The sequence below is a fragment of the Cynocephalus volans genome, chromosome 8 (genome assembly GCF_027409185.1).
Source record: "Cynocephalus volans isolate mCynVol1 chromosome 8, mCynVol1.pri, whole genome shotgun sequence".
NCBI classification, from domain to species: Eukaryota; Metazoa; Chordata; class Mammalia; order Dermoptera; family Cynocephalidae; genus Cynocephalus; species Cynocephalus volans.
The window spans coordinates 142,534,241-142,558,630 of record NC_084467.1 but is presented as its reverse complement, the minus strand read 5'-3'; the positions used below and the strand labels follow the sequence as shown (position 1 = coordinate 142,558,630).

At 40.5% G+C, this 24,390-nt stretch overlaps 1 protein-coding gene across 1 annotated transcript in view; it reads right to left on the bottom strand.

The window, feature by feature from the left end:
- LAMC1 (laminin subunit gamma 1) overlaps positions 1-24,390 on the bottom strand; it is a 139,014-nt gene that overhangs the window by 35,985 nt on the left and 78,639 nt on the right. Inside the window, exons 2-8 of the mRNA XM_063103683.1 lie at positions 11,931-12,235; positions 7,901-8,031; positions 5,513-5,679; positions 2,106-2,294; positions 1,201-1,318; positions 722-820; positions 495-631 (exon numbers count right to left, since the gene is read on the bottom strand). Of these exons, the coding sequence (XP_062959753.1) occupies positions 495-631; positions 722-820; positions 1,201-1,318; positions 2,106-2,294; positions 5,513-5,679; positions 7,901-8,031; positions 11,931-12,235 (1,146 nt within the window). The remainder of the gene's footprint in view (positions 1-494; positions 632-721; positions 821-1,200; positions 1,319-2,105; positions 2,295-5,512; positions 5,680-7,900; positions 8,032-11,930; positions 12,236-24,390) is intronic.

Below are 24,390 nucleotides of genomic sequence, written 5' to 3'. Positions count from 1 at the left end.
TTATTAATATTTATACAAGGGTAATTCAAAAAGTTTGTGGAAAGATTTGTATTATCTTTCTTTCTTTTTTTTTTTTGTCCTTTTTTGTGACCGGTAAGGGGACCGCAACCCTTGGCTTGGTGTTGCCCGCACCGCGCTCAGCCAGTGAGCGCACCGGCCATCCCTATATAGGATCCAAACCTGCGGCAGGAGTGCCGCTGCACTCCCAGCGCTGCACTCTCCCAAGTGAGCCACGGGGTCGGCCCTTATCTTTCAATTCTATTTTTTCATGAACTTTTTGAAGTATCCTTGTGTAACATTTGTACTCACTACAGTAAGTTACTAACTCATATGTATGTTTTCATTAAATTAAAAGGCGAACAAGAAAAATCATGCACATTAAATAAAATGAAGTGTTGCCACCATCAAAAAACCCTCAAAGAGTTACTGATTTTTTACAAAAAATATTGTTAGTCTCACAATCCTAGGGGGTTGGGGGGAAATGTCTAAATTACCAGTTTGAAAGGCAGAGGATATAGAATAAACACTGTAGCCACCAGCATTTGTACAGACAGAAGAATGTCCAAAGCAGAAGCAGGGTGTGCAACCCTTAGGATTAGATGATTCTAGATGAAAAAATCCAGGTTTGCATCTGAAAAAGATTGACACGATCAGTTATATCTTTTTTGCTTGAAATCTAATAGCAGAGAAAATACAATACAGCTACAGAAGAATGAACTACCTCTCACAATTGAAGCCTTCGACATTGTCTTTGCAGACACATCTTCCTGTTTCAACATTGCATTCGTCTATGCTGCCCGAAGGATTACAAGAGCATGGCCTATTTGATGGAAAATGGAATAAAACAATAAGAGAAGAGAAGGGAGAAAAGAAATCCCACTCAAAGTTAACCTTTTATTTTACATGTTAACAGATTTTTTAAAAAAGAAATACATACAGAAGGAAATGAATCCTAATTCATTTTTACATTAGAATTTGGTTTCAGTCTATGATACCCATCATATTTAGATATTAAAAAGTCTGATTACCCTCTGTACAAAACAAACCCCTAGTGGCTCGTCATTACAGCCTATCTCAAATCTTCTTGACAATTATTATGGGAAAAATGTTCATGCTGCTGCCAATAAGCCACAAGATCTACTATTATAAATTGACTATATATAGATTCTGCCCCCTTCTTTGGTTTTGAAGACATTTTACCTGCACCCTGCCTCAGTAAGCGAATGGAACCCAGGCTGGCAACGGTCACACTTGTCACCCATCACTCCTGGCTTGCAGCTGCATCTGCCGTAACTATCACACTGTGTGCTGAGAGAACCTAAAAGTTAAGGAGCTCATTGTGACCACAAACCTGGCCAGACAAGTAAGTAAAAGCAATGCCTGAGAAGCAATATGTAATTTCTAAATGGTCACAGACAAAATAAAAATCAAATTTTAAATGAGAACACTCTCAAAATCATACCCTATTAAGCCATGACATTTTAACTTTCTGGACACACCCTAAAATGAATCTACTCATCGATGTTGAAAAACACTTGCAAATCACTCCGCACCCAAGGCCAAGTGCTTCTCTGCTGGCAAGCACAAACTGCTTAAGGCCCATGTCTAGAATGTAAGTATATACAGGCATGAACGACAAAACTAAAGCTCAAAGTCTTGAAAAAGTAGAAGGGACTAAGATGCCATGCATCTCTGGACACACACCAACATGCCGAAAACCTTCAACATGTTCAGCCCTCTATGGAGATCAGACTAAACAAAATCATTAAGAAGGAAGAACTCACAAAGCAGTTAACCTTTTACAGTCAAAGTTCATATGGTCTCTATGATCCTGTTGCTAATTATTTACAGAACCATTACTCAGGCCACCCCACACTTTACACCAGAAAATCATCTGAAAGTTCAATTTGGTTAAAGAGAGTGGAAGTAGGAGATGGGGGAGTTGAGTCAGTTCCCGAATCATTTATGTGTTACAATAATGTACACATCTCCATGCTTAACTGTCCAAACACCCAGCAGACACAGTTTGATTCTCTGGGGGTACAGGGAACTCTTCTTTTGTCTTTCAATCCATCAGGCTGAAGCAGATCCTTTCCGTCACTTACCAACAGGACTACAGTGGCATGGAGAGCAGGCTTCGTGGTTTCCAAGGCGGAAGAAGTTCTCCCGGCACCTCTCACAGTTGGCGCCATCTGTGTTATCCCGGCAGTTGGTACAGTGGCCACCATGGCCAGTGGAACGGTATAGCTCAGGGTCAAAGTAGCATTCCTGCGATCGACCACTGCAGTCACAGGCTGTTGGCCAAAACATACAAATTACATCAGATCCACGTATCTTTAAGAACAGCCCTTAAAAAAACTCAAAGAAGACCAAACCATAATTTCCCACATTTCTGCGACAGACAGGGGGTAGGAGAATGAGAACGACCACCAGATACATGGTTCATTTAAAAAAAAAAAAAGTATGTGAATAAAGGGTTTAAATAGCCAGATTATCAGTTTACTAAGAAATGTTCATTCTTATTAAAAAAAATAGCACCATCAGAAAATACAAGGAATTCCTGTACTGAGAAAAAAATCTCCTCCAGGTAGTTGTTCATATATAAGTAAAAGCCAGGTCAAATTACAATTTTCCTGAATCTTTATTGATTTCAGAACCAACTTCAAGAACAAGGTGCCAATTTACATATAGGCTTCAATTTACTTTAACTTTTTAGGTCTCAGATGACTCAAATACATTAAGACACTAACTTTCAAAGTGCCAGACTACTTGCCTATCCACAGTACAGTAACCTGAGACACATGGGTTAAAATTAGTGCCTCTGCAGATGTAGGCAGAATTCAAGGGAAATCTAGATCCTCTACATACATCCATCTACAGGGGAGCCACAATTCAAACTGGCTTATCTATTAAATAACTACCGTTTCTGCAGAGCACAACCATATTTTAAGAACTAGTATCTATAGTCCAAAAATTCTTTACTATATTTATATTTAGGTGACTTTCTCAGAATTATTCATTCCTCCCAAAGTATAGACAGTATCTTCAGCACTAAATAAAAATAAAGTTTCATTTGGTTTCAGACAGAGCAGAACATCATTAGCAGTTTTTTAAAACTATTTGACTATACCTGTTTTCTTTTTTTCCCCTCCTTTCCTTACAATAAGTTCTTTAATAGTATTAACACTGAAAACTTTTTTAGAAACTTGAATCACTGGCACCAAAAATTAGAGTTTTGTTGTTAGTTTTATAGCTCCCTTTGCCTTCTTCATTAGCAATTTCTCTTCCCTCAAGCTACCCTAGATTATGCCTCCCCCCATGTAAAAGGTCTGGTGATCTGAGACTATGAAGCAGAATAATTTCCGTGTCCACAATGTTCCAATCCACAGTGAAAGCAGGTGCTGTAGCTGCCTCACTAACAGCTGGTAAGAGAAGACAGCTATAAACTTCTCTTTCCTATCCCCAGCATCCTGGCAATACTACAGCATCCAGAAATGCCACTCTTGGAAGCATCACAATGCAGAAGAGACCAAGGAGGAGAGCAAATCGACTTAGTTTTGCATCATAGTCCTTTAGCCACAGTATCCAGTTCATTTGTTAGTTGTAAGCTGGCGACATGTTTTTTTTTTTTTTTATAATTTCATGAATAAACTCAAAATATGATATCACTAAGCAGAATTTTCTTCAAACACATGTCCATTTACTTAAATGGCACATCCTAGGAGTATTTCATTTTTTCTTTTACCAGTCTTTATCACTTCTAACAATGGACATTACATTCAGAAATGGAATTAAAGAAGCTCAAGCAAGTGCTGAGGAATGCTAGCGGAGGCTGTCAATTTTATTTGCAAATCTGGGATTTGTTAAGGGAAAGAAAAAATGAATTAGAAAATAAGCTCTAGGCAGCTCAATGGAAAATGTCATGCGTCAAGATACTGGTCCCTTCTCAAGGTTTCTGCCAATAATTTTTGGAAGCTGGCGATGTCGTCTCTCTTATTCCCTTTATTCTCAAGAGCATATGATAAAGACTATTTGTAAGGACATAAGAAAATTATAGCTGCTTTAAAAGTTTGTTACTTTCAAGTCCTTGGCAAATTATGATTACATAGTTCTTTTCTCCTGAGATTTCTTTCTGCATCTGTTCAAAATAAACCAGGACATTATGAAGAGATAAACAACATATTACCTTTTTCATTTTACCCTTTTCTAGGGATACTAGGATCTACTCTTCCTCCCAAAGCCACCCACCTCTCCATGAGGGGATTGGGAAAATTCTCCCCATTGTACATTTTAGTGAAATGAGGAAAAGATAATTTTGAGAAACAATCTTCTGAATGGAAGTTTTAGTCTAGAACTCAACATACCTAACACGTTAATCAATGACCTTGGGTGCTTGAGTAAATAAATACTGGTAGAAAGAATATTTTGAGGCAAGAAACAGAGCATGCCCAGGGTCCTAGGCAGGAGCAGAGGGCAGCATCCCCTGCAGGGAAACAGGCAAGGAACACACCAAAAACACCACTTCCTCATGGGTGGCCTACCCCTGCACCCAGAAACAGGCAAGAAACAGGGCAGACTCGGGGTCCTTAGGCAGGAGCTGCGGGGAGCATCCCCTGCCAGTAAACAAGCAAGGAGCATGCTGAAAACACCACTTCCTCACAGATGGCCCGCCATAGCCATGGCTGCCACAAAAGCTGCTCAACTCCAAAGCAGCAACCACAGCTGCCATGCAGGCAGCCCATGAAACACCTGACTGCAGTGACACAAGGAGAGTCACCTGTGGAGACCCAAAAAAGAAGAGGACTTCTCTCTCCTCAAAGCCCACTCCAGTACAATGGAAGAAGCAACTGCTCTGCCATGCCCCTGCAGTATGCCTGACTTTAGTAATTTCTGTCTTCTCTGCTTTTTCTTGGTCAGTCTAGACAAAGGTTTGCAAATTTTATTGCTCTTTTTAAAGAAAAAAAAAAAAAAAGACTATTAAGTAGTCTACAAAGCACCATTAATGTAAATATTTTAAATATTAACTTTACATAATTCTTTTAAGGTATAACAATCCTTATATATATTGTGTAACTTGCTAAATATATAACTTTCATTCATTTTCTTTACCAGACTTTGTTATGGGAGATTGAAATCAAGCTCAAAACACACACACACAAAAAAAAAATATTTTAAAAGGCAACAAAGAAAAAACTAGAAAAGCTATATTTCAGAGTAGACTACATTGGCCCTGTGTTTGGATCTAAGCATATTTCCAAAATCATGAAGTGCTGCTTTCACTCTGGCATGTGTGTCCATGAAAAAACCCCCCACAAAACCAGCACAGTTTGTCTTTACAGCCAGTTGCCTTCATCTATGATTTTCCTCTGATGTGCATGCAGTTTGCCATTCTACTTTCTCAAATTATGAAAGAAGCACTGCCTTGCAGAATTTTCCTTTCAAGGAGGAATGAAAAGAGGTCACCCATTCCTTCTCCCACCTCTGGAGTCCTCAAGACAACTGGGGCACTCACGCAGGCACTCGCTGGCACTCTCAGCAGTTGCCCTCCTCCACGGACGATCGTTGAAGAAAGGAAGACACTTTTCACAGTCTACTCCATATGTGTTATGTTTGCAGTTACACACCAGCTTGTCAAATTCATTCTTCACACACTCACTTGCGTGTCCGTTACATTTACACCTGGGGAGAGAAGAAACACCCCAAAGAATGAAAGTGCTGCAAAGTCCCAGAAATGATGCCAAAAAACTAAGGACCCAGAAAACTAAAAACAACCTTAGAATGTTTTTGAGTTTTGCCATTTAAAAGTCTTAACTGAGGAACTGAGCAAGATTAAGTAATGGCTATTTGAATTTTTAAGGATGAAGATAAATTGAGTAAGAAAAAAAACTGCTAGCTTTATTGCTATGTCTGGGGCATTAACCAGACATAGAAGAAAGTCCCTAACGATTTCTGAGGATACCTGTAGGGTCTATTCCTGAAGTCAAATCTGTGTGTCAGGAGGCAGCAGCGTATAGTGGTTGAGAAGACTGTGAGCCCTGAAGCCAGGGTGCCTGGCTTGACACCCTTCCCTTTCACTTAGCACTGTAACTTAACAACCTCTGTGCCTCCCTGGAAAAAAGGGATGACAATAATGCCTATTTCATAGGATTATTGGGAGGATCAAGGAGTTGCTTTATTTATGTGCTCAGGACTGCACAGGTATATGTCAATAAATATCAGCAACTGTCTGCCATAATGATTTAAAAGTATTTCAATCTGAACATGGTATTAGATATCTCACCATCATATGAATGTCTGATCAGACTGATATTCCCACAGGCTGTTTGGGACAAAGACCCCTGAAGTATCTCCTAGGTGCAGGTGTGATCATAAACTAAGGATTCATGGAAATTCCCATGAATACTACTAATGTGTGCTGTGGAGCAGTGACACGCTCTTCACTTGCTTCCTTAAAGATAGCAATCAGTTCCAAAGCTTCAACTACCATTTGATAATACACTTAAACACTTGGGGATCATCTACAGCATACCAGGATGAGTTCCAAATTCAGGTCTCCAGTTCTCATCTTTCTCCCAAGCTCCTGTCCTACCCCTAGCCTGTGGCACAAACTTAGGTGTCCCCCATGACCTCAAATTTTACATGCTTACAACTAACCTCATCATCTCCCCCAAATTAGCTCTTCTTCATTTATTTTGTTAAAATACCATTCTCCTGATCACTAAACTATAAAATCATCTTTGACTAAAGTCCTGATAATTCTTCCTTCACAATAATATGCATCTATATATTCCTTTCCATACTAGTATTACCAGCCTAAGGTCAGGTAATGTGTTGTACGACACCTCATAACAGGAATATAAGTTCTCTCCACTGTACTCTTTTACCCTGCCTGAACACTGGTCTTCCTACTCCACTGTTTTGTTGTTGCTTTTGGCGGCTGGCCAGTCCAGGGATCTGAACCCTTGACCTTGGTGTTATCAGCACCACACTCTCCCAAATGAGCTAATTGGCCTGCCCCTAATTGTTTTGATATCACAGTCCTACTGAAAAAAAAAATCTGCCTGATTTCTCATTGGTCCCCAGTCCCATCAACTTTCATTGAGCATTCATCCTGTACCAGGAACATGCATACAAAAATAATTTTCTGCTCTTGAGACCTCATAGTCTAATACTTGGGATATAAATCCAAGATTCTTAGCCTGCTGTCTAAGGTCTCTGCCACCAAACCACCTTTCTGGTTTATAACTCTACAAATTCATGTAACAGATTTTCCTTAAGTCAAGTAGGTTTATACTCTACCATCTCTAACATGACACTCCCATCCACCTACACTCAAGCCAGACGTCCTCCCTCCTTATCCAAATCCTATCTACTCTTCAAGATCCAGTTCAGATCCCATCTGCTTCTCTAGCTTGACAGTTCTGTATCATTCTTGATATACAGCATCTTCCCTACCTTTTTATTTAAAACATGTGACTGCACTAGTATCAATTTTCACATATTCACGCACTGCCTGCCCCACTCGCTTGTAGGATCCTAGAAGGTCAGGATGTCTCAGTAGGTCAGTCTTCCCCTTCTTCAGTAGCTTCACAGTGCCTGCCATAGATAGAGCTTTGCACTTAAATGGTCAATAAGAATTCACTAAAGTGTGTTGATTTGACAAGGTTTTGGAAAACCTAATTGCTTAGTTTATAATAATGAGAAGATCTGACAAGAAAAATATCTTAGGTTACTACCTGTCTTTCCAGATATGAATTGTCACTTAGTAAGTACTGCTGATCCTGCTGTTGGTGAAGAGAAAGTCTAACAGCATTAATATAGCTGTAAACAAATTGCTACATTCACTTCTATAACAAAGCTCCAATCGCTTCCAATGAGGCTTATTTCATAGATTAATTACCTGCCACCCACGGCAAAATCAGAGATTGCATAATAATAGGACTTGAGAACTTTGGGGTCGTTAAACACTTCATCTCCAAACGTGTTGAGGCGATTGAGAGTTACCCTGATGTCAGTGGCAGTTACCCATTCCTGTCAGGAAACAAAAACAAAAACAGAAACAGAAGAGAAGTAGAGGGACTGAAGATGACAGATAAATGCAACAAAATTTTCTAAACAGTGAATGCATCATTTAACTTATATCCTCTCCTAGCACTAAATCAATGACTCCTTTAATTTCCTAGTATTTTTCTACTTCTTGACTCTTCCCTTCTTTGACTGAAGGTGTTACTTTATTACTCAGAGTCCCAGAAAGCAACAATACTACTGTTTCTTCACAAGGCTGTTGAGAGGCTTAAATTAAATACCAATTTAAATGCCTAGCATACATTCAATACTCAATACCCCTGTCCCTTCTCTACATCCCATATCTACAACCCACATCCAGTCAGAGTTACCAGCCAAGAGCTCATGGAGCACAACTCTTGTATTAGACATGCTGGTCAGGGCCTCCCCCTGCCCATTTTGTACCATCTATCCCTCCCTCCACACCCAGTCACTACTAACAGATTTGGGAGAGATACCCAAGCACAAAGTAATAAATCAGTACACTGGCCAGAACCTCAGATGTAGTCTGTGTTTGTCTTGACCCGTCCCACAATATCACCTTCTCTTTGAGGCATTCCTTGACTACCCTATCTAAAACTGCTACCCCTTCCTAACACCCTATTTCCCCTTCCTGCTTTATTTATATTGTCTGTTTCTATATACACCGCCCCCCCCCCCCCAGTCCCCAACTGTATGTACCATGAGGGCAAGAAATATGTGTCTGTTTTTTTCACGGTGGTTTCCCTAGTATTTAGCATACAGTAGATGTGCAAATAATATTTGCTGAGAGAATAAATGAATTTGAAGAAACCACAACTGATCAAGTTCCTAGATGTACAATAATGGCAGAAGACAGCAATGAAGGCTATTCACTTCCCCCTAGGTTCTATGAGAGCTAAGCCCTTATATATCAATGCCCTTTAAATGAGCTTATTTTAGCCAGATGTTCACAGATGTGCAGTAGACTATTACAATAATGATCCCAATGAATCATGTCTGCCAGAGTCCACACCCTGGGCAGGCCCTTATCATGCTGATTCTGGGCTTAGGCAACACCAGTAAATGTGACACAATGAGAGGCTTGACATGTACTTGTGCACAGGGACTCCCTCTCCTGGAATATTTCCACCATCCCGTGAAGAAGCCTGGTCCAGCCTCTTGAGGATGGGAGACCCCAGGGAAAGAGACCCAGCTCCCCACTGACCGGCCAGGTGAGTGAGCACAGGCTAACATCAAATCATGAGACATAACAACTTGTGGTTTTACAGCCATTAAGTTTTGGGGTGGTGTGTTGCATATAACTGCTCGAAGACAGCATTTCCCTTTAAGTCTTTCCTAGGGATCGCACATCAGAATCACCTCTGGAGACAGAACAAGCAAGGGCAGAGGTGCAGGCATCTCTGTTTTCAGAAGGCTCCATGTGAGACTGGGAGGCACACCCCTGATTAAGAAGCACTGCCTTAAACCATGCCAAACACCTGCACAGAGAACAACAAGGAGGGCTCATAAAAGCTAATCTCCGTGAAGCCTCCAAATATAATTAGAAAGAAGAGATGATGATTTCACCGTATCCAAACTTGGAACTCCAATAACAACGCTCACTCATGACCACAATGGTAGGAACCTTTTAGTTGTCTGTAATGTAAATAGCTAAACATACCTATGTGTTTAATGCTTATTATATCTTCTAAAGGCTTCCTCTTTATCATAGCTCTCCTTGAATAAAAGATTCTCAAAGGCTGAAGCCAAGCCACTTTTTTTCCTATAAAGGCCATCTTAAAAAGAACAGACTTGAAACTAGACTTTATAGGTCTTGAATCCAATTCTGCCACCTAAAACTGTGTGATTTGGGGCAAGTTACATCCTTTCTGGGCCTCTGATTCCTCATCTGTAAAATGGAGATAATGAAAGAAAAGTATTTACCTTACAGAATTATTGTGAGGGTTACATGAGTTAATATATCTAAAGGGTTTAGAACAGAGCTTGCCACTTTATAGCACACTACAGTAAGTGCTATAATAAACACTAATCATTATTATAAATCAATACATGCTTACTGATACTTGTACACAGTGAAACCACGATGGTCTCCTCCCCATCTGGGAGATTGCAGCCTATGGAGGGAGGAACAGGGAGCAAGAAAAGGACACCTGCCTCTCCTCATTGTCAGATCAGCTAAAAGTCAAATCAGCTCAAACTCCTTGGCAAGTGAATGTCAGAGCCAGAGCTTTCACATCCAGAGACACATAATTAATATTACTGCATAATGAAACCAAATGATTAAATCTATGCAGATGCCCATAGCATTTTTACCACATTTAGTCTCACTAGTTTCTATGGCATAAAGAGCGGCAAAAATCAGAATCCCTAGAGCTGAAAAAACTGCTCAAAATAGGCTAAAAAGGCATACAATTAGCAAAGGTGCCAGAAAACCAGTTACAACTTTGTCAACACTTTTTCCTACTGACAACACTGTTGCTTCTCCAGGACAGAAAAATACTATAATTGGCTGTAGAAAGAAACAAGGATGGCAAATATTTGCTAGCTGATCAACTTCAAGTGTATTTGTAGATCACTCTGCCCTAGGCATTCAGTCTTCTGCTTTATCATCTGTCAAAATCAGCTATTCTTTCTGTCATTTATTTTGAACATGTCTTCTCTCCATTGCAAAAACCACTTTTCTAAAAGGCCTCTGCAAACATACTCATTGCCCACCATAACCTCAGAGTTTACCAAGTACTTTTCACATGAACTCCCAGAAAGCTAGAGAAATACAATGTAAAGGGGCAACTGGACCCACAGAGAAGTTTATTCTCATCTTTTCCCACTGTCCAAAAGCATACAACCAAATCAGAAAAAAAGAGTCCTTCAACATTCTAATAAATTCCAGAGAGAAAGAATGAGAAGATGTAAAAGTAGAGAGCCCAGAAGAACACGGGGGTTTCCTGTTTAAAAATCACAACAGCTTTTCATAAAATGTACACAGCATTTGCAAACTCATATCCACTCTTTCTTGTCTCAGTCAATTAATATAAGCTGCCCCCATTCAGATGTTAACTTCAGCCACATGATAGCAGTGTCTCCAATTCTTTGTTAATGTGCCAAGAATAGCATGGGGCTCGCTAATATTTCTATAGTCACACAGCCAGAACATAGCCAGAAACCTAAGCAATACAGAATGATTCCATATTATGGTGCATAAGGAATATGCATATAGAATTCATGAGAAAAAAGAAATCTTTTATTCTTTCTATTGTTAACCACAAGGATAGGTTTCCATCATGATGCTTAAGCCCAATACCAAGGGTACCTAGATTAATATCCTGTTACTAACACCTGTCCTTTTAGGTGATGAGGAATTTTCATAATGATCGGCAACAGTGCCAGACAGACCCAATCAAAATTTTTTTGTAAAGGAAGGCGACATTATTAAACATCTTGCTTCAATTGTTCCCCCAGCTAATTTTTAAAAATATGTTTTATTTTGTCATATGAAAAAAGAGGTAAGAGAGGATGCAAGAAAACTGGGTAGATTAGGTCAATTACCCTCTTCAAAAGATTAGAAGCAAGTTTCCACCTGAAGTACAGAAACTGAAGTTAAAATTGTCCAACTTTTAAAAAAACTTGTAAAGTTTACATCCCAGGATGCATTTGTAAGTGCAAAAGAACAAATATCAGCCAGGCAGTAAGAATAAAACTACTCTCCTTCACTTATTAACAGTGCGCAGGAGAGCAGAACAAAATCCAGCTGTCTGTCTTACTGGAATAGATTCTACTAGTACCCCTCAGCTTAGAAGTGAGGCCTGTGGTCCACTACGCTAATCTTCCCACAACTAGTACATGGTAGAACTAACTGGCTCCCAAGCCAATCTGTGAGTGCCTACCTGAAGCACAGGGCTGTTGTCAAAGTTGTAGGCGCTGGGCCTTCCTTCCAGGGTTGAAAAGGCCACATTGCCCCCAGTAAGAGGAGAAATGTCACTGAATTCATCGGTGCACAAGGCCTGCTGCTCGTCCCCTCCTGTCCTGATGAAGCCACGGTTTGGCTTCGAGTAGGTGTTCTCGCAGGAGCCACTGTAGTACTGGTAAGGGATCCAGGGCCCATCTTCCCGCGTGCGCTTGTAAATGGCGAAGCTCTCTGGGCGGCTGGTGTGGAACTTGAGGCGCACATAGGTAATGTCAAAAGCTTTTCCTATGGGACAAACACATCAAAGTTCAAAAGTCATATGTATGAAGATAAGAAATACCCTCTACTTCCAGTTTGGTATGGAACTTGTCAAAAAGGATATAAATCACTCTGTGCACATTAGACTAAGAAGACTCCAGAAAACACATTGCTTGTGTTCAATGGGCCATTATATAACTTGAAACAGTATACGTTTTCCCACAAAATGACAAATTACAGTTGGGTTCATAATTTGGCTCACAACGGCCTGTTCATGACATGCATTGTTGAAACTGTTTGCAATGAAAACTGGTAGTATTATATATAGAACAGCCTAAAGACTACAAAAAAATTCTTAGAGTTGATATATGATTTCAGCAAAGTTGCAGGATACAAAATCAACATGCAAAAATCAGTAGCATGTTTATACTCCAACAATGAACTAGCAGAAAAAGAAATCAAGAAAGCTATCCCATTTACAACAGTCACCAAAAAAATAAAATACCTAGGAATAAAGTTAACCAAGGATGTGAAAAAAATCTCTATGATGAGAGCTACAAATCACTGTTGGGAGAAAATAAAGAGGACACAAGAAGATGGAAAGATACTTCATGCTCTTGGATTGGAAGAATTAACACTGTGAAAATGTCCATACTACCCAAACTGATCAACAGATTCAACACAATGCCCATCAAAATACCAATGACATTTTTCTCAGAAATGGAAAAAAACAATTCTAACATTCATATGGAATAACAAAGGACCCCGAATAGCCAAAGCAATCCTGAGCAAAAAAAAAAATAAAGCCAGAGGCATAACACTGCCTGCCTTTAAACTATACTACAAAGCTTTAGTAACCAAAACAGCATGTTACTGGCATAAAAACAGACACAAAGATCAATGGAACAGAATAAAGAATCCAGAAATCAACCCATGCACTTACAGCCATCTGATCTTTGACAAAAGCACCAAGAACACACACTGGGAAAGAGACTGCCTCTTCAATAAATGGTGCTGGGAAAATTGGACATCCATATGTAGAAGAATGAAACTAGACCTGTATCTCTCACCATATACCAAAATCAACTCAAAATGGATTAAAAAATTAAATATACATCCTGAAACAATAAAACTCCTAAAGGAAAACATAAGGGAAACACTTTGGGAAGTAGGATTGGGCATAGACCTTATGAATAGGACCCCAAAAGCACAGGCAACCAAAGGAAAAATAAATGAATGGGATTATATCAAATTAAAAAGCTTCTGCACAGCAAAAGAAACAATTAACAGAGTGAAAAGACAACCAACAGAGTGGGAGACAAAATTTGCAAAATATGCATCTGACAAAGGATTAATATCTGAAATATACAGGGAATTCAAACAGCTTAACAGCAAAAAACCCCAAGTAACCTGATTAAAAAATGGGCAAAGGAGCTGAATAGAAATTTCTCAAAGGAAGATACACAATGGCCAATAGACACATGAAAAAATGCTCACCATCACTCAGTATTTGGGAAATGCAAATCAAAACCACTCTGAGATATCATCTCACTCTAGTTAGGCTGGCTAATATCCAAAAGACTGAGAATAATAAATACTGACGAGGACGTGGAGAAAAGGAAACCCTCCTACACTGTTGGTGGGACTGAAAAATGGTGCAGACATTATGGAAAATGGTATGGAGGTTCTTCAAACAATTACAGATAGATCTGCCATATGACCCACCTATCCCACTGCTGGGCATACACACCCAAAGGAATGGAAATCATCATATCGAAGGGATAACTGTACTCCCATGTTTATTGCAGTGCTATTTACAATAGCCAAGAGTTGGAACCAGCCTAAATGCCTATCACTGGATGAGTGGATAAGGAAAATGTGGTATATCTACACAATGGAATGCTACTCCGCTGTAAAAAAGAATGAAATACTACCATTCGCAGCAACGTGGATGAACTTAGAGAAAATTATGTTAAGTGAAATAAGCCAGGCACAGAAAGAGAAATACCACATGTGCTCACTTACATGTGGGAGCTAATAAAGATAAACAAATAAATATACAAACAAATAAATGGAGGGGAAAAAAGACACAACAATCACAATAATTCCTTGAACTTGTTATAATAAGTGAACAAATATGATGTTGATGGGGGGTACGGGGAGAGAGGGAGGGGAGAAAGGAAAGAATTGGTAAAGGGCCACAAAAATCAACTACACTGCATGTTGATAAATTAAAAAATAAATGTAAAAAAGCTGGTAGTATATATTAGTATTATACATATAATATTAAATAAAACTGAATAAAAAGCACATTTTTTTCTTAAAGCTGGTATTTCAGCAAAAGCTTAATTAAATGATATAAAAGAAAATATTTGCTTTCTAAATGGGTCTTCTGGGCACTTGCAAGACTTTTAGAAACTCGTTCCGTTTTGTTTTGTTTTTTTTTTTTCTTTTTTTAAAAAAATGACCAGTAAGGGGATCTTAACCCTTGACTTGATGTTGTCAGCACCACGCTCTCCGAAGTGAGCTAACTGGCCATCCCCGTATAGGGATCCGAACCCATGGCCTGGGTGTTATCAGCACCACACGCCCCCGAGTAAGCCATGGGCAGGCCCTAGAAACTCATTCTTTATTAACGATAACATAACTCTTGATGCAAGAAAAATACTATCAGCACTATTCTTCTATTTATCTACCAAGTTAAGAAACAGAAATTTGAGAAAGGAAGGACAGTGTTTGGAAGATGGAGCAGGGAGTAGAATAGAAAAGGAAAAAAAAATCTCCTTCAGTAGCTGAACAAAGAGATGGGGGGAAAGACAGAAAAGGAGGAAGGAGGTTTAAAGAGGTTGTGTCTGATATGTTCAAAGAGAATATACGAGAAGTGAGCTCTGAGCAGGGAAGGGCAGGAAAAGCGGGGAGTGGATGGCTATCCTCTCTCTGGAAGAAGAGTCACTGGGTCAGACTGTTCCCTACAACAGCCAGGGCACGGTTTTATGACTGGGACGGCTTGGTTGCCAGCCTGTGTGTCTTCAGGTAGGTAAGAGATAATGTGCAACTGTTTTTAATCACCACTCATTCACACATTGGGTCTTCCTATCCCTAATACCATCTATGCTTTGCTACCTCCATTATAGTTAAGGCTGCAGTTTGGTCAACTGGTATCTGTTAGGGACCACTACATGCTCAGCCTTCTGCTATATATGTTGGGGACAGGATGTGTTGGATGTAGTGGATCCCTGTACTTAAGGAGTTTATAGCTCTCCCACTCCCAAGTAAATTAACTCCTCAGGGAGAACCGTCCTAGCCCTCTCCTATAAAGCCCACAGAAAAGGAACTCCTGCCCTCTTAGAAGCATTGAGGACAGACTTTTGCCACCTTCTGTTCATCGTACCCCCTAGTCCCAAGAGACAAGGGGTGATTATCCGTGTGTGGCTTAGAATCCCCTTCACTTTCTCTCTACAGCTGCCACCTGAGCTGTCCTCTCCTCTCCTGCACTCCTCAGTGCAAGACAGTGGCTCTGTCTCTGTGCTTTGGGAGCCTCTGCTTCCTGCTGCTGGACCTGGGACTGGGTAGGTGAAGTCGGTTCAGGGGTGCAACAGCAGAAAACCCATGGAAGCCATGTGTCCAGGCCACGTTTTTCAACCCAGCTTTACCTACAGTAAAACTGATATGAATAGCCCTATCTGACTCTATTTCTCAACTGGTCCAGACCTTTGATTAACTGTCCCCCACATACATGAAACTCACTCACATATATACAATCTTTAACACAAAGCCATGTGACATGATAGAAAGAACCTGGGCCTAGGTATTGTGAGACCTTGGTTCAGGTTCTGGCTCCTTCATTTACCACCTGCATGATTTCCGAGTTGGTGGAAGATCAAACTAAGATCTTGCACACACTTGATTAATTATAAAATTCTACAAATATAAAGCATTATTATAATAGGGTTGATGAAAAAAATTGCAGAACTAGGACCCTGGATATGTTTGCACATAAGGACCTGACTGTTCCAGGGACTATTTGGTACAGTTGCTAAAGGATATTATACAAATACGGATCTTCTACCTAGGAGACAGTACATTTGCCTGGATATAGGTAATGCAAAAATGTTTTATATACCACCTACCAAAACAATGCAAGTTTAACCTGTATTTCTTTATTGTATCAAAATTGTCAAGATGTCACCTTTCAAAGAGGGTGGGATTATAGCACAGTGTCTATGGCACTTCAGACATTCCCCACTTCAGACATTCCAAAGTGTCTTGATTTAGTTTTACTCAGGAGTTGGTGGCTTGGGATGTTCAAAGGCTTACTCACTAACCTATGGATTACATATTACCCTTGCTTTTCTATTCTCTACCTTTCTGACAGCTCACTGTTCTTTAGCAACCCAACCTGCAGCAGACTGGGCTAACAGAGAGAAGCTGAAATGGATCAGGGTATCCTGTGTTCAGACCAAAACCTGCACTACAATGCCACACTCTGAGTCAAATAGGCGTATGTGGCCACTCTCGCTGCAACTGCAGACGCAGAGCCACAGGGGGCAAAATGTCCAAAAAGCAATTTTGCTAGCATTTGACTCTGCAGCAGCCTAGCTTGCAGGCGCTGGCCAGGCTTTGCTGGCTCTAAGTCTCATCTTCAGAGCTGCCTTTTTCATTCTAACCTATAACCACAGTTGGAAGAGGAAAAGGAGCCCTGTATCTGTCCAGAGGCTCACACACATCCCCACAACAAGACAGCCACGTGCACTGCCACCAGAGCTGCAGTCAACCAGGAGTGGTTACAAACCATTAAGCTCCACGTGATGATTCTATGACAGGGGTAGTGCATTGCATCTGGGGAGCAGGGAGGAAGGTCACTTAACCCAGATTTGTGAGGTCAAGAAATGTTTCTGAGAGGGGGTGGCATCTAAATGCAAGACCTGAGGAATGCTTAGAATTAGCTAAGCAAACAGGGACCAGTTGTCAGAGCAGATAAAAAAGCATGTGTGAAAGTACAGAGAACACAGAGTAGTGATCACTGGCAAAATGAGAGATGTGTAGCGTAGCTAGCTGGAACCAGAGAGGGTGACTGGAGATGAGGGAAATAAAAGGTACAACATGCCAGGCCTGACGGCATGTTAGGGAACAACTTGAACTTAAGGGCAACGGCCAGCCATGGAAGGATTTACACCAAGAAACACACGATCAGATTTAATTTTTAGAAAGATCACTATGGCCATAGTGTGGAGATTAGGTTGGAAGGGACGGGGCTAAAGATGGGGAGGTTAAGAAGATGTGGCAGTAAAGTAGGAGAAATGACAGAGGCTGAACTGAGAACAGGGACAGTGGAATGGAGAGAAACAGAAGGATGTGAGTGAGGTACAGGAAGCCGGCATTAATAGTAACTTGGTAGTTGATAGAGGGTGAGGGGCTTTGAGAGTCACTTTTGAAGGCGTCCTCTACTTGTACACTGTGAGTACTCTGTTTCCTTGTCAGAGCTTCTTTTTCTCATTCCATGAGGTGGAAGGATTAATAATATAGATTTAAAAGTAACCAAATGGAGAGTAGTGCCATTCCCTGACATAGAGAACAGAGGAGGTTCAGCAGGATTGGAGGCAGGGGCAGGTGGCATGAGTTCAATTTTGGATACGCTAGTTCTGAGGTGCTTGCAGGTCACCTTCACAGGAGGAAATGTCTAGTGGGGAGCTGAATGCAAGGGGTCTGAAGGAACAAGAGAGACATCGGAGTTAGATATACCAATCTGAGATTCATTAGCACGTTTTAGATATTGAAGATTTGGGTATTGTTGAGAGCCCTGAGGCAAGTATGTTGTGTGAGAAGAGATCTAACTTGTGCGACCAGCCCCAAGGAGCACCAACACATGCAGGTCATGCAGAAGAAGATGAGATGACAAGGAGACTGTGAGGGAGCAGCCAGAGGGAGGACAAGTAAAACAGTGCAAATGTCACGGAAGCCAGGAAGAGAGGCTGATAGGGAGGGACTCACTGACGGTGGAAAAGTCTGCTGAGAGTCAAGTAAGGTAATGACTAAGAAGTGTCCATCGGCTTCAAGACACAAGGAGGTCGCCGCTGTCCTGAAAACAGTTCCAAGGGCAAGTATCATAGCGTTGGAATCAAGGTTGAATGGCAGACAGACACAGTGAGTGCAGTCACCCTGCCATGACATCTGGCCAAAGGGGAGGAGAACGAGGAGAAGATGATAGTTGGTGAGGACACAGGGTCAAGGAAAGATTTTTCTGTACGAACTGTTTCTTAGATAGAAGAGATGAGGGTGTATTAAATGCTGCTGTGCTCAAGTCACTAGAGAGGGAAAGGATGAAAACACAGGCTGGGAAACAAGAGTGAGATTCAGTGCTGGTTGGAGGACTGCTCTACACTGGAAGAAATCTGCCTCCTTGCTTTCTGTCTGGGTGCACATGCAAGTAACTTCATGGGTCTTAAGAGACAGAAATTAAAACAGCAGTAACGATGACTTTTTTTTCTTCTGTGTAATGAAAATCAAGGGTACCTGCTAAAGGTTGGGGGCAAAGCCAGTGAGGAATGTTGGGTGGGGTACATTTGAAGGAAATGTAGAAACTTTAAGACCAGCAAAAAAAGTTGACTAGAGAAAAGAAAGGGCGAAGCCAAGGTGGCAGAGAAGAGGTAGGAGGTCATGACTTTGTACGGATATCTCTGTGGAGGTGTGATTTTGTACAGCAGCATTTAGCTCCCCCTTTACCAGTATAATATAAAGACAAGACAAGGGAATTAAAGTTACTTCAAGAAATTTGGAATGTAGTCTGGATAAGTAAGGAAGCAAATACAGATAATAGAAGGGAGGGGCCAAGGTATGAGTTATCTGTGTTATCCAGAATTACCTGTTAACCATGGATAACCAAGAACTAGAAAACTAAGGAGCTTGTTTTTATTCCATTAAAAAGCTACAACTGAGAGCTACCATCTTCTCTCTCTCTCACTGCACTTCCCTGCTCTTTATCTGTCCGTCCCACTCATTTCACGGTTGATGAAGTAAGAGGATCCAGTAAGTGGGTAGGTGAATAGAAAACAGGACCAGGTCTGCTGATTTCCAGTGCAATGACACTACTATATTATCAACACACCGTTAAGAGCAAGCAAAAGTGGACAGCATGCCTTTAAGGTAAACTAGCCAAGCCAAATGACTAAGGAACAGTAAGTACAATTCTGCATGTATTCCAGCAACTATACAACTAGAACATCCTCCACTCCTCACCTCCCACTCATGCACATGAAGACTAACCATGGATATACACACCTTTAAGAAAATATTTAGCTTCTGAATGTTCTACTGCCCCTCTGCCCCCCACCATATTGCTTCCATAAACAACAAAAAAACCCCTCAAGTGCAGATGTTCAGAATGAAACACACAAAATTAACTAATACTTCCTGCTCTGATCCTACAGTTCATGCTGGTTGCAGGAATGAGAGAAGGGGAGGGGTCTGCTTGAACAATGAGAATCCAGCCTTTGTTCACGCAAGGCCAAGCCAAGGAATTCTGTTTAGCCTCCTACGTGGTAAAGTATTTCTCATCTCTGAGTAGGGGAGAAACTCTTCCTGTCTTAGAATTGCGTTCAAGTATGACTGCAGAAGAACATAAATGCTTCTCTGTTATGTGCAGCTCACAAGAATTCCATGAGGATCTTGTGGAGCAACCTTCTTAATGGTTTAGTAATGAATGACAATGGCTATACAGAATTTTACAAAATTTCAAAATCTCCATCGGTGGCTTGATTTAGAAGAAAAAAACTAGTTCATTCTGAAGTATCAAATTAGGAATCTCTGTTTCACTATTGTTCTAACTCTTTAGAAATCAGAAAATGAGTGTCCTCCTTGCAGCCAGACTTGATGTTAGGAACATAAAACTTGAATAAAGCTGTAGCACAAACTTAATTAGAACTGGTGTATGTTTAGGCTACTACATGGGATTCTCCAAACAGCCAACACAAACAGTAGTCACAGAAAGCAGCTATTGGAAAATGTTTTCAATTTTGTTAGCATAACTGCTGGCTGAAACAAGAGTTCCCAGGACAACGTGTCCAGCTGCATACCAGCTGTTATTGTTCCAGCTCAGCAGACGAACTGCATAAATAGAGCCTTACTAATTAAGACAACTTAGGGGCCAAGTTAATGCTGAATGTGGATCCTCGAGCAGGCACAGACGGGTGATCAGAAAGCACAAAGAGGAACAGTTGAGCACATACAGAATGTGTTGAGGTGATGGGATACGGTGGAGTCATTACAACTGCTGAAAACCTCAGACCTAATTGCCCGTTGAAGGGCTAGTTTCTATTGCCTAAAACTCATCTTCAAAATAGATTGTTTTAAAAAACTTATTATCCTGTTCCTTTCCCTTAAATGTCAGTGCTCCTTTTAAATGGCTCTTCCCTTGCCAATCAGCCAAATGCCAACAGTACAAGAAGACAATCCCATAGAAAGTACATTTAAATCAGTACAACTTACAAATGAGGACAAGCAATTTTTACAGCATTGCATAAAATAGTAACTTTTAACTAAATTTATTACAACAAATGCAATGGAACTTACAATTTGAGAAAGCGTCCCTTTCAAATGAACAAACAAAAGTCTTTAACAGTCATGTTTTCCAAGTACATGTAATAAGCACTTCCTCTCACACTTGTACCACTGCTAATGACAGAAAGACATGCTAAGATGAGCACAGCCGGGATATGGAGAGTTTCAATTCTATGCTGTCATATGAAATATAACAAAGCAGGTAGATAGGAGAAAAGAAGTAAAGATAACCACTTTAGGATTTTTTGAAAAGCAAGTAAAATTTTATACCAAAGGCTACTTACAAAAACTGGTATGACTATGAAGCTAAGAGGAAAACAAAAGTTTTGAAATAGATGGTATGATTTTGGGGAAAACAAATCCAAAATCTGTTACAGAAATCAGATTTTTCCATAAAGTAGCAAATGTAAAGTTTAAGCCAAAGAAGGCAGTTCTACTCTCTCTCTGTCATCCCCAAAACAGCATTCGATGCTATTGCTGATTAAGACCACAGCACTAACCTAGTGTAGCAATCTTCAAAGAATAAAATCTTTCTTCTTGCATTGCCCAATTGCAACATCCAAAAATGCCATATACTCTTCAGCAAACTGAAGGGCCAAAAATGATTTGACCTAACATGGTAATTAAATATGAGATCATAAGACAGCTATTATGTGAACAGACAGAGAATTTTTTTTTAATTGAACACTAGAATGTCAAACATGCTTGGAGGGTAATTTCAAATAGGTGCAAATCACTGTTAGAGGCTACAGACATTTTCCATGACCAAAACATAAAATAAATTTATCATAATCGGGGTATCTTTGCCATTTTATTTGATATCTTCACCAAAAGAGAAAAGACTCCCAAGTGAAATTCCAAGCCAAGAACTGGGGAATATTGCCTTTTTAACCCAAACCTCATGCTTACAAGACTCAATACCAGCCCCAATTCAGGCTAGTAGGTCACAAACATGCCTAAAATCCTTCAGCTGAGCTGCAGGAGTGAGGCCAGCATTTACTCCCACTCATCCAAGGAGAGGAAAAAATTCACTCACTCTGCTGCACAAAGTTTTAACTGTACAAGGAATTGACTGACATGTAAAGTTTAATGGCGTCACATAAAGAAAGCAAACAAGTTAATTATAACAGCAAAGAAATAAAATAAATGAAAAGGCAATGAAATATAAGCTACATAAGTAAAATCCACTATTTTAAAAATGTATAATTGTTAAGATATGAAAAAAAAAAGACACCATGACTTTATGGGAAGCTATTTCTTGTTCTGTGACATTAATATGCTATTGAGAATTGGCTATAGTTTGACTTTCTTCCATAACAGGAGGGCAAGGCATGGTAAAAGAATACTGCAAAAACAATAATGTGATTGGAAAAAAAGAGATTCAAATATCTAGTCATAATGATAGATAACAGACTAAGGCCAACTCAATAATTCCCAATCACACACAGTCACAGAAAGTTGACGAATCGTGTACTTTTATTTATTCAACAACTATTTGCTAAATGAATTTAAGCAAAAGTCCACTGTGACAAGCTATTTAGAATACTCCAATCCTTCATTTTGCTAGAGTGCCTTTTACTCTATGGTTTAATTCCTAATAAACTTGGCCCCCAAATCCCCTAGATCATGTACATTTGCATCTATCTGCAAAAAGAAGAAATAACTACAAATATAATAAGGTATCTTAAATACTGAAATGTATTTCTCAGTTTCCACAAATGCTTATTGATTTCTTACCAGAGCCACCCATTACAAGGTTAACAGCCACGACTGGTATTGATAATTGCTGAAGTCTAAATTCTTCCATTCATTCAACAAATATTTACTGAGCACCTATTATAGCCAGTGACTGTCCCAGGCACTGGGGAGAATCAGACAGACAAGGTCACACCTTACACAGGGCTTACAGTCCAGTAGGGAGCACAGTAGTGTAAAGGATAGATTAAAAACAAAAACAAAAATAAAAATTTTATGTGTCAGATGATGGTGAAGAACAAAGTGGGGATAGAATGTATGAGGGGAAGAGCACTATTTAATACAGTGCTATCAGAGACGGCCTTGCTGACATGGATATGGTGACATTTGAGCAGAGACTAGAAGAAGTGAAACAGTGCAATGTCTGGGGGAAGAGCATTCTAGGAATGACAAATGCAAATACCCTGAGGGAGTTGCACACGGGCAAGTTTCAAGGAGTGGTGAGGACGTCAGTGTTGCGAAAGCAAGAGTGAGTCAGGTAGAATCAGAGAAGCTGAGGGGAGGGAGGGAGAAGCTGCCCATCACATAGGGCCTTGTGGGCCACTGTAAGACTCAGTTTTTACTCTGAATCAGATACAAATCCACTGGAGAATTTGTACAAGGAAGTACTGTGCTCTGACTAGTATTTTAAAAGTATAACTATGGCTCCTGTATTAACAAAAAACCACAGAGGGGACTACAGAGAAACAAAACTAGTTAAGGGGTTTTTGTAATAATCTAGGCAAGAGATAATGGTAGCTTGGTCCAGGATAGAAGTAGTGAGCAGTGATCAGATTCCAGACATATTTTGAGGGTGGAATGCACCAGTTTCACTGACGAATTGGATGTGGGGTATAAACTCTGGCATACGCAACTGGAAAGACGAAGCTGCCATTTACTGAGACAGGTGTGGGGATGGCGAGCAAGGAAACTGGGTTCAATTTCAGATGTGATAAGGTTGCGATGCCTAGGAAACATCTGAGTGGAAATGTCAAGTCAGCAATTAAGACATACAAGTCTAGAGTTCAAGGAGAGGTCCAAGGAAGAGAGAGAAATCTGGAAGTCATCAGCATACAGTCAGTGTTCAAAGCCATGGGATACAGATGAGAGGTACATGGCCTAGGTCTTGGGACATACCAACTTTTAGAGCCAGGGGAGCCAGGGAGGACCTAGCAAAGGAGAACTAAAATAAATAGCTACTGAAGCAGAAAGAGTACAGACAGAGGAGAATTCCAGAATTTCCAAGAAGAGAGTAATCAATTGAATCGAATACTCTCACTGAACGTTTAAGAAAGATGAAAACCGAGCATTCGCTACTGGATTTAATAACCAGGAGGTCACTGCTAACCTAGATACATGGTTTGGGAGAACGACAGGAATGAAAGCCAGAGAGAATGGCGGGTTGAGGGGGATTGGAGACAGCTGATAAAGACATTTTCCAAGTAATTCTGCCATGAAGAATGAGGTGGTAGTTGGAGGGTAAAAGAGGGGGTTCAAGGGCCGGCCCCGTGGCGCACTGGGGAGAATGCGGCGCTTGGGAGCACAGCGGCGCTCCCGCCGCGGGTTCCGATCCTATATAGGAATGGCTGGGGAGCTCACTGGCTGAGCGTGGTGCGGACGACACCAAGCCAAGGGTTGCGGTCCCCTTACCGGTCACAAAAAGACAAAAAAAAAAAAAAAAAAAAAAAAGAGGGGGTTCAAGAAGAAACTGCTTTCTAAGGTGGGGAGATGGCATGTTTTATGTCGATGGGAATGATTCAGTGTAACAGCTGGATTTACCTTGACCAGTGAGGACTTTTTCTGGTGGTACAGATGGATTACAGTGGGTCTGGGAGGTACACTTTAGCTCCCAGTGAAGCTCTTTGGGACAGCCTTCCCAAAGATTCCCCTCA